General features: G+C 39.2%; 1 protein-coding gene across 1 annotated transcript; it reads right to left on the bottom strand.

Annotated features, from left to right (window-relative positions):
• Positions 1-2,219: 2,219 nt before the first annotated feature.
• Positions 2,220-10,924, bottom strand: LOC123981020 (type I phosphatidylinositol 4,5-bisphosphate 4-phosphatase-A-like). The gene is made up of 7 exons (XM_046065619.1): positions 10,666-10,924; positions 8,223-8,404; positions 7,169-7,275; positions 6,183-6,294; positions 5,967-6,019; positions 5,744-5,834; positions 2,220-4,400 (listed from the first exon to the last, which is right to left on the bottom strand). The coding sequence occupies exons 1-7, from the start codon at positions 10,766-10,768 to the stop codon at positions 4,257-4,259; spliced, it is 792 nt and encodes a 263-aa protein (XP_045921575.1). The 5' UTR covers positions 10,769-10,924; the 3' UTR covers positions 2,220-4,256.
• Positions 10,925-11,394: the final 470 nt, after the last annotated feature.

The raw sequence follows: 11,394 nt of genomic DNA, 5'->3' as shown, positions 1-11,394 counted from the left end.
TATACACTGTTTAAAAAATGGAATTCAAAGCTTCTCACTGGATTCACAGAGTTTGCAGGCAGGATTTCTGTGAGCAGGGTGATATATGGTTGCACAGCAGCAGCGTGGAAAGTCCCAAATCCAAAAATCAGATGAACACCTGTTCACCTTTTGCTTCATTTTAGGCCACAGATATGAACTTAATGAACAATGCGAAATTTGCAGTATTGTAATGTTAATTGTGTAATAATAATATGATTTAATATTATGTAGCCTAATATACATTTCTAAGAGCAAAATCACAATTATTCTAGGTACATTTTTTTTGCTGTTCTTTTTTATGTCACACTTGCCTTGGCATGTAAACATTTCCCTCTGCCTATGAAACCTCTTTTTGAAGTGAAATGACTTGAGCGCCAGCACAATGCACTCTCCCAGCAACATTAATATTTATAAATCTGTATGAGTAAGAACTTGTGCCATGTATGGAAAGAAGAGCTTCAACTTTATAAGATGCAACAGTAGAAAGATATATCGTCTTTTGGGGAATAAAGTTACTCATGTAATGAAAAGCATTCTGAAATGTGTTGGTGGTGTCCTCTGGCTCACTGCCTGAGAGAATGGTGGCCTCTAGTGGATTTCAGTGGTAAGTACATAATAATAAGAATCCTAGTTTACAAACTTCTGATACACACTTTTATGGACAAAAGTATTGGGGCACCCCTATCCCAGTGCTTTTGGTAGGGGCTGTTTTTTCCCAAGGTGTTGTCTTTGTTAAGGGGAATCAAAATGCTACAGCATACAATTTTAGATAATAGTTCTCCCCACAGTTTGTGTTTGACCCTTTTCCTGTTTGAAACAAACTGAAAATGTCCCCATGCACAAAGCCCACTTCATAAAGAAATGCTTTTCCCAATTTGGTATGGAAGAACTTGACTGGCCCGCACAGAGTCCTGACCTTAAGCTTATCAACACCTTTTGGGTAAAATATATAGGAGATTGCGAGCCAGGCCCTCTTGTCGAACATCAGCATCTGATCCTTATAAGAATTGAATGTAATCAGAACTGTTAATTACTTTGCACCTTTGTAATGGGAATTCCATGAGAACCATCTCCAAACACTGCCATGTAACTAATCTCACTCATTGGGGGCCTCTGGTCTCTTGGGTATGGGGTCAATGGAAGAGTAAATGTGTGTGATGCTTTATGAGGTGTCCAGGGGGGTCATGACTTTAAGTGGTTCACCACATGTACCTGGGCATGATTGTCTTACGATAGATCCAGATCGAGTGTCCCCTAGGGAGCACTCAGACATGTTCCCTTGATGAGATTAGGTTAAAACCTGCATGTGCTGAGACACTGCAGCTCACTCGGATGATACTCTGATGCGTGTGTGTCCCAGAGAGTTCCTTCTGCAGAAGACTTGAATAAAATTCACAGAAAGACAAGTGTTTGCCTGAGCTGTTTATTTCAACATCGTCATTCCCACCACACCTCTAAAGGGAGAGACAGGTGCGTCAGAGGGGGATAGACGGGTCAAAAGTTACAAAGAAAACTCCCACACTCTGTCTAACTGGCAAAAAAAAACAAGCTATATGTATTGACACAATGTTTCAGTGCTACCTTTATCAGGTTGTGATCAATACATATATTTTTTGCAGGTTAGACAGTGTGCGGTTGTTGTCTTTCCAAGAATGGGATGTTATAAAAGTAATGTGTAGTGTCCCAGTAGTTTTGTCTATATACTATAAACTTTGTAATGGTGGTCAAAATAAGGATTACTAGCATGGTATCAGTACAAATACTACAATTTAAGAATGTAATGTTATTAGTAAATTGTAAAGTATTTAATAATATAGAATAACAATCAAATGCCTATTTCTTACTTTATTAAAATAGATAATTAAGATGTACAGTGCACATTTGTTTATAATTCGCGTTAGCTTTAATTTAGTTTGATTTACCTGTTGCAGACTACAACATGAGTGATTACAAAGTGATTATTTGTAACTTTCACACCTTCCAAAGTTTCACAGAGTGAAAGAGGGTTTTAGCTGTCAGGGGACACACATGGGACACACATGGGACACACATGGGACAGGGGCCCACATTTGATGAGAAGGTCCCCTGTGAATTCAGCAGTAAGAACATTTACTTTCAATATTGGTAGTATTCTATGTAGATTGTGTATATATATATATAATCATATATTACTGCAAAAAAAGACATTTGAGTCAGAGGACCTTGTTAAAAGTATTATTTTGTTTCACAATATACAAAAAAGAAACCAATCCATCCACCGATATAATACTGACAAAAACATACAGTAGTAGTACATCATCAGTACGGAGTAGTGCAACATGTTTCACAGTCAGCGGGTACTTACATTAATCAGCCACAAGGGGGAAGCAACAGCTCTGATATTCTTCAGTCCAGAATATTAAACATCCAACTGAACATATATTTACACTTCAACAGAGAAAGATATTTTTATTAGTGTGTCAGCTCAACTCAGTTTGATTCAAATAAGACAGATGGGAGTTAAAAAGAGAGAAATTAAATAAACAAATAAATCATTTCCTGTGTGTGCACTTCAAGTGATGTTTATCAAAACAGGTAAAATGGCAGCTTTGGGTTTTAGTTAAAAAGCATTTAGCGGATTATGAACAGTAGTTTTCTGAAATCTTACATGTTATGATATGTTCACACATTTGCAGTCCAGTTTGGAAATATTAACACTTAGTAATTATGAAATGAAACAAAACATGAGTAAAATAAATCAAATTCCCCCAAAATCCCTGTGAGATGATCTGAACACTGAAAATGGTGCCACTTCCTCTGAATTAATGCCATTGATTCATACATTTCCCCATGTACATTCTCTATTGCCTTTAGTACATCCTCATCTTGTTATGCATGTTATCTTTGTTACCAGCTGTTCACCTGTTAGGTTTTGCTTGTTGTCTCTTTTTTTATACTTAAAATCATGTTTTAAATAATATCTCATCAAATTAGCAGCATTTTCTCCCACCTTCCTGTGTGAATTACCATTTACAGCAGTTACTTTAATGCAAATGCCCTGTGTCATATAAAACAAAAACAAATTTAGTTCCTTACATAAAATGTATTTAAATGATATGAGCACATGGGGTTATTTTGTTCCAGTACAGATGTTTTCAGTCTTTGTTGTTGGTAAGACGTTTACATGATAAATATATTGTGGATTTACCAAACCCTGCTCATTGATGCTAAGCAGAAAGCAAACACTGTTGCTTTGGCCATTTGTATTTTACCGGAAAACTTGACAGGCAATTTCTGTTCTCCCGCGTTAATGCTCATCAAAATAAATTGACTCCAATTTGAATATAGTCATACGACACCACCCCGTTTTAACAACTAAGCAACTTTTGCAACTTTGAGCACAAAATGAAGCCATTTGTCAAAAAATATTTGGCGAACTATGTGGGTAATCAACATTGTAAGGAAATGACTCAGAAAAATATGAAATATCACAGAAATGTCAAAATACACTGGAGGGGGGCTTTAAATCTAACTCCCTGCAAGCGAATATGACCATTTCCTAATATGTCAAAATATTCCTTTAAAAAAGGAGCATCTTTCATTTTATTTTCTAGTTACTTATTACGTTGGAAGCAGTAACGTGGGATTCAGTGGTGGGGAACTTGAGGAGAATGAGAATATTAAGTTAAGTAAAAGATTGGAATTTAATTTAAAAAATAACAAAAATAAGCAGCTCTCGTTTCTTCCCTCCATTGTGAGCAGTTTGATTGATTTGAAGATTAATAATTGTTTTTACCCCCATTCAGTATAATTATATAACTTAAAGTCTGACTAAAACACCCCATCTCTTCTCTGCATTAACACCTCAATCTATCCATGCAAATCACTGCTCAACTGATAAACTGTGTTTACCCGAATCTTATTACTTTAATTATTTTTTATTCCTCTGATTCTTTGTGATTTTGGGGCACCAACATTTTTTTTTTGTTTTGAACAGCAGCTGGCCACTTTAATTGCTCCACAAAAAGCTCCATCAGGCCTTAAAATAAACTACTGGGTCAAAAACAAATGATTTGAAATACATTTTTGTATTGCTCTCTTTAGTCCCGCCTATATATCTGTCCGCCTTCATCTCGAACTACCCTTTTTTGTTCTCCCTTTATCTTACCAAACTTCTTTGCACACGTGTAACAACCATCCCCAGTTTGTGATGCCGAAGAAGACATGATTTTAGAAATCTCTCCTTCTCTCTCTCTCTACGTGATGTTGGATATGGGGTCGCTGATTTTCAGACACCACCAGTGGATGGCTCTTGCCATGGTGAACAGAACGAGCAGGATCAGCAGCACCCACGAAACGTAGATCCCTTTAGAGGTCTGGGCGGGAGTCCACGTCCCGACCTGAACACAAAGAGACAGACATGCAAAAGGGTTTTCAAGCAGCGGCACCCAACCTGAAGAGAAATCTGAGGGGCTGCAGAAGGATTAAAAAATTAAGAAAAATATCTATCAATTTTTAAATAATAGGGTATCATTAATGGTACTACTACTCTTAACGCTACTGCTTATCAATTCGGTACTTTAACGGTACTCTTGTTCGTACTTTTTGTTATGAACGCACCCATATTTAGCTATTGGTTATTTTCAATCAACTCCAAATGGGCTGTAGGCTTCCAGCATATATAACATGGATGGGGCAACGAGAGATGTAGTACGAGCAAGGCAGTCTAACGCGGTGCATCTCTTCCCCTGAAAGCGATGCACTTTCGCTAGATGTTTTGAAAGATTGCTCTTGTTTCCGCCCTTACGTGCAAAAGACGGTCGGCCGGATGACTCCATGGTGGCTTGGCTTGGGAACTGGAGGGTTTGAGATGCCAGTTCACCTCCTTGGCACTGCCGAAGGTGCCTGTGAGCAAGGCCTTGATCCCCTAACTGTTCAGGGCTGCGACTACATGGCGGCCAGCTCGCTCTGACATCTCTCTATGTTAATGCATGTATAATAATAACAAATGGTACAAATTTTAATTTGTTTGATTAATAAAGTTGCCTTTTCTTGAGACTTGTTGCGTTTGCAGCATTGAGCATCGTCAGCATAGACTCCAGTGAAGTATAACCAGACTTTTGAGCGTTTAGTTCTCGCCATCATTGTCAATGAGAGCAGCTTCTCTGTGTGTGTCAGATCAATACATTATAGCCTTTAATCATTTTGCCCCCGGCGCCGTAAAATACCAGGTTTCTGCACCAATCCCTTCTCTTGAACTTCTCAAATCTCACATTAACACCAAGGTTGTAAGCTGGGAGGTGGGTCACAAGTAGACACTGCTCCATTTTGAGGAGTCACAAGACAAAAAGGTTAATCTAAAGTTAACCTGTACATCTAAAGAACAGTTGGACTAAAGACTTATTTTTCCCCTGTTACAGGTGTTGTTGGGGGAGTTTTCTCTTATAGGAACCAAGGATCTAAGGTCAGAGGGTGTCGTATTCTGTACAGATTTTAAAGCTCCTTGAGGCAAATTTGTGATTTTTGATATTGGATTATATAAATAAAAATGTCCCGTTGACACAAACTTTACTGCACATTGTTAAACATATTTCTGATACAGTCTATCACATGTGAACAACCACATTTTTATCCACACAAAATCAAGATTTCAGTTTGTGCTACCAACATTTTACAAGTCTAAAACTGTCATTACTCAAATATCCTCACACACACACACACACACACACACACAGAAACAAACCATAAGTCCTGCAGTGGAGGCAGCGAGGACCACAAACAGCAGGAAACACAGCAGGCTCCTCCTCCTGGGGTACCTTCGACCAATAGAAGAGCTGGAAATGAAAGCCAGAAAAATATGTTATAGTGACAACAAAATGTTTGTAGGACGGTTTAGTCACAAGACAAGGTGGAAAAGGTTCGCCTCTCTTTACGTCTCACACACACAGAATTGTTGAGGTACTTACACTTTTCGGCAGTGTGGACATCGGGCCAAGGTCCGGTCTGAAAACTCAGTCCACTGGAAGAGGAAGTGAAACGTCAGTCTGAGTGTATCTGAATCTCATGAATCGCAAAAAGATACATCAGCAAATAACCCTGTAACAGATTTAGACATGTGGCTAAAAATCAAATAATACAGAAGTGAAACCTGCACCGTGTGTGTGTGTGTGAGTGTGTCCTACCAGGAATGTATTAGAGCAGTGCCCACAGATGATCCTGATGCCGACGGGCTGATGCTGCGGTTCAGGACTGTCATTGCTGATATGAACTGGTCCCAGGTTGATGACCCGTTTACTGGCAGGAAAAAAACATTAAGAAAGGGAGATGATTTTAAATATCTAAAAGCTGGTGGGGCTTGCACGTAAACTCACAAAATCACTGAAGGCAACCCTGACCAATCCCACGTGAACTGTATAAGATACACGAGAAGTGTGAGGAAAGTCAATTGATTTGGGGATCAATCCAAAGTACTTTTTTAAGTTCATAAATTTTAGATTGTGTTGTAAATAAATAAATACATAAACCCACTGTCCAAACAGCACCAAAAAACAATGTTAGCAACTAGCTAGTAAACACATTGGATATTTGTAAATGCAGATTTAAATTTAAAAAAAAATATTAACATGTTTTGTAGAAACGAACGTCAAAATTACAGTAATATTCCCGTAAGAGTTTTGTAACCCATCACATCTAGTGTTCGAGAGTAACCCTTATCTGTGATGATTTATAGCAGGAGAGATGAGATACAATCCAGCTGACTCTCTGCTCTTTTGGATCTGCTTTGCAAACACTATTTAATTACAAAATTAAAATTTTAAAACCAGCATCCACAACTTACACATGATTGTCATTTGGTCGTATGGGGAGAAGCTGTACTCTTAACTAATGTTATAGCTCTCCTTTGTTGTTACTCCACTGAGATTTAGGCAGATTTTTGCAAAAACCTTTATTACTTGAGCTGCACCAGAAAATAAAGTAATATTATGTAATATTAAAACAATCTCTTGAACCAGCTGTACAAACAGAACAAAACAACAACACCATTTCATCCATGACTGTATTTTGCTGAATGGATGACGGATGAATGGCGTCTTCTGCACAGATGGTGTGAAAACAAGCCAAAGCTGAGATGGGTGAAAAATAATCCCACACTGTTTCTCCGTCTCACCAGTACGGTCTTGGACAGGCGATTTTCTGCGACGTGACTTTGCAGATCAGAAGACAGTTACATGGACAGCGGACATACTTCTTTCCAACAGGAGCGTTCTTTATCGGCTGCAGAGAGAGGGACACAAAGGAGAGGACAATAAGAAACCTAAAACTTTTTCAGCTTCAGTGTCTAGGTTTTACTAATTTTGCGTTCTAAATAGTTGTCAGTGGTTCTATTTTGATCTCATCTGCAAAATTGCCTGTCCCACTTCCTGGGAAAGGAAATTGGAGACACTGTCAATGTCTGGCTGCTGCCGCAATGTCTGATATTTTATGGGTTCTGACCGCAGTAGTTCTCAACCTTCAGATGCTTTCAGATTGGTGAAAACAAACAAGGTAAAAAGCTAACGGATCTAAAATTTTTTAATGTACTAAGTTTTTTGATTCAGACATACAGTACGATAGAAAAAATATAAAAAAATCTAATTGCGATTATTTTGACTGATATTGCATTTGCAATATGATTTGCGATATTGGAGGTAGATACTTTTTATATGATTAGTCAGATTTTTCATTGAAAAGCATATCTAAATGATTATGGGGTGATTTTTGCAAGGATCCGTACGAAACAAATATGTTGAAAATAGCAGTAGGCCTTATTGAGATTTCAAAAGATTTTGATTAATTGATCTGCCCTATACAGTAGTAATAATTATAACACTACAATATGACCCAAATGTACAGAAGTCAACACACACAAAGTGTTTCAATGGTCTTCAAACAGAACAATCGTAAAAAATGGTGCATAGGTAAGACTAACAGGAACGTTTTTTTCTCTGTATTGTTCATTTTGAAGGTACTGCATCTTGTTTTTCGTTACACAATGTACTGTAACACAACGTGGGAAAAAAGGTTGATGTGGGACAAAATATTTGGTTCCACCATTTTTTGCTTAGGCAACACTGTGAGAGAGCTGTGAGCAAAAATAGAGGTTGTTTTTACGGGTTAAAGGCCAAATCCAAGTCCAATGTCCTGTGATGCGACACTGAAGAAGACTCGTCCGCTGCACTCACCGTAGCTTCGTTGCAGATGCTGCACTTCACCACATGCTGGTGCGTCTTTCCCTCCACAGATATGGTGCTCTGACAGACCCGGCAGCTGATGACCGGAGCGCTGCTGCTGTCCGGGCTGCCCTGTGGGGAATAGGGGGGTGGAGGATCACCTGTTACCACCGAGCTGGAGAACGGCGCCAAACCTGGAGACAGAGACAACCAGGAGGAAAAACTGTTTAGTAACAGATCATTGTCAAAACGATTCCAGAGTTTCAGTACCAATATCAAAACGATCAAGTTCCCCCCCTTTTAAAAAAAGCTATGCTAGGCTGTGTGGATGTCAATGCAGGTCCACCACTTTGTTCCTCATTGAAATATTTCAAAAAAGACTGATAGATTCCTATGAAATAACATTCATGGTCCGCATCAGCACCGGTTCCCCTCAAGGCTGCGTTCTTTCCCCTCTGCTCTTCTCCCTTTATACCAACATCTGCACCTCCAGTCACTAATCCGTCAAGGACTCATCTCAGGTGGGGATGAGTCCGCCTACAAGTGGGAGATCGACCATCTGGTGACCTGGTGCAGCAACAACAGTCTAGAGCGCAACGCAGACAGTGGAGATGGTTGTGGACTTCAGAAAGAGCACAGCCCCATCATCCTGTGTGACTACCGCGTCGCCACTGTGGACTCCTTCCTCTTCCTGGGTACCATCATCTCCCAGGACCTCAAGTGGGAGCTGAACATCACCTCCCTCACCCAGAAGGCCCAGCAGAAGATTTACTTCCTTTTCTCTATTGTCTTTAATATTCTTATATCACTTGCATTGTCTATTCCATATTTATATATTTCTACATTTATTTATGTCAACTGTATGTTTGTCTGCGTGTAGCACCTTATCACCAAAACAAATTCCTCGTATGTGGTGAACACTACTTGGCAATAAAGCTCCTTCTGATGCTGATGAAGTGTAATAACTTTAGTGATCCCGACATTTCATCTAGCGGCCTCATCAGGTCGTAATTATAATTTGTCCAGTACTTGGGTTATGGTTAGTCTTACCTATGCACCATTTTTTACGATTGTTCTGGTTATGATCAAACATCTGCAAAACTGAAGACATTCCCATCAGCCTCAGCTCTGCTTTACTGCTATCTAATAAATGTTAGCATGCTAACATGGCACACTAAGATTGTGAACATGGTAAACATAGCCTCAACATTAGCATGTTAGCACTGTCATTGTGAAAACGTTAGTTGACTTTAGAGAGAGTTAAGAGCATCCCTGCTGTAACATCACTGGAGGACACGTTACAGCTGATAACCTGTGTAACATCAATCTCCTCTTTAAACATCAACTATGAAACTATCTTCTTACAGTGAGCATGTATTGCTTAGTACAAACAACAATTTTATCAGTTAACAAGGCTTTATCAGTGAGTGAGACTTCCAAAGGCCAAACGTTATCAAGGAAGACAGAAAAAAAGAGGGAAGATGTAAAGCAGAGACATACAACATCAAATACGGAGTAAGACATATAGTCGTCGGCAAGTCTGGATACAACTGTAGAATACTTGAGTCCTTCAAACTGAATTAGGACTGATTATTTTCATTATTGATTCTTCTGTTGATGTTTTGACAAATCTTTTAGTCTACAAAACGTCAGTAAATACTGAACAAAAACACTTTACATGTTCTCAGAGCTCAATGTGCTGTCTAAATATTGCTTAATTTGTCCGTCTATCCGGCCCAAAATAATTAATTTACAATGATATAAGAAAAGCAGATAATCCTCACATTTGAGAAGTGAACATGTGGCGCTTTTACTTGATAAATTAATTTAAAAGATTATTACAAATGTTGTCAAGCTCATGTTCTGTAGATGAACCAGTCGCTTAATCAAGTAAGATAAATAACAGATGTCCTAAAAAACTGTTTACATCTAAATGAGAGCCTGGCTGACCTTTGACCTTGTATCCATAATGCAAACAGGGTCATATATGCCTTTACCTCTTGTTCTTTGTAATAATTGCACAAAATCTATCTGGTTACAGTTCATTTTTGACAGAGAGGACTGCCAAACCCCATGAATATGTGTGACTCTGTCCCTATTTGTTTGTCAGGTTTTGGTTTTATTCCATAGTTAATATTTCTCTTTCTGTACACATCCCCCCTGTGGGAGAGGAGCTGTTAGTACAATTAACACGGAGGATCTGTTTCCCTGCTTGTTATTCAGCCATGAAGATCCCCCGGTGTCACCACGTCTTTTCCTACAAACAGCCAATTCTATTTACCAAACTTCAGTTTGACATTACTGTTATTATAGTGTGTATATTTGGGACCACTGACATGTTGACGACACTCCTCAGCCTAAATACAAACTACAATAGTACATTTTGCTGTCCCAGAAGCCAATAAATATGGCTGTATCGCTGTGGCTAGCGTGGCAAACGAAACAGCGGACATACTGTGCGGTTTTGACGGATATCCATGCGAGCTGACACCGGGAGAGAAGCCGTTGGTCCCGTCGTGCTGCTCGGATAGCAGCGGTGACCGTTCCCCGTCCGCCATTGGCTCCCACCGGACACCGGTCTTTGGCCCCTTAGACCCCCGACAGAGATTTCTGGATAAGTTAAGTCGCGGAGGAGACTTCAAGCCCAACGCCTGTCAGGTTGGGTCGTTAACATCCACATGACACAGCGAGAACACTGAAGGCGGAAGCGAAGTAACAAAAACATCTGTCACATGACTGTGATCTGAGTCACTGCTGTGATGGACAGCACGCTCGACCAATGAGAGAGCTCAGCTGCGATGGGTGGGTTCAAAAGCGCAGTTTGACTGTCAGGGCCGATTTTTATATACAGTCTATGGTTCAAATACTAATAGGCTTTAAAGCATCCTTTACTGGGGGCCGTAAACCTTTTCAAGCAGGGTACCTAGGTTTGGGTAAATTTACAGCTATCCGTCAGTGGTTAAAAGAAGTAATCAAAACCTTTACTTAAAGTTAAAGTAACAATTTCACACTGTGAAAATAATCTGTTAGAAGTAAAAGTTCAAAATTCTACTTGAGTAAAAGTATTTTCCAATTCAATTCAGTTTTATTTATATAGCACAAATCACAACAACAGTTATCTCATAGCACTTTTCATAAAAGACGAGGTCTAGACCGTACTCTGTGAATGTTATTTATAGAAACC

Source organism: Micropterus dolomieu, linkage group LG12, assembly GCF_021292245.1.
Source record: "Micropterus dolomieu isolate WLL.071019.BEF.003 ecotype Adirondacks linkage group LG12, ASM2129224v1, whole genome shotgun sequence".
NCBI lineage: Eukaryota > Metazoa > Chordata > Actinopteri > Centrarchiformes > Centrarchidae > Micropterus > Micropterus dolomieu.
The sequence above is the reverse complement of the archived record's forward strand: the minus strand, read 5'-3'. Positions and strand labels throughout refer to the sequence as shown.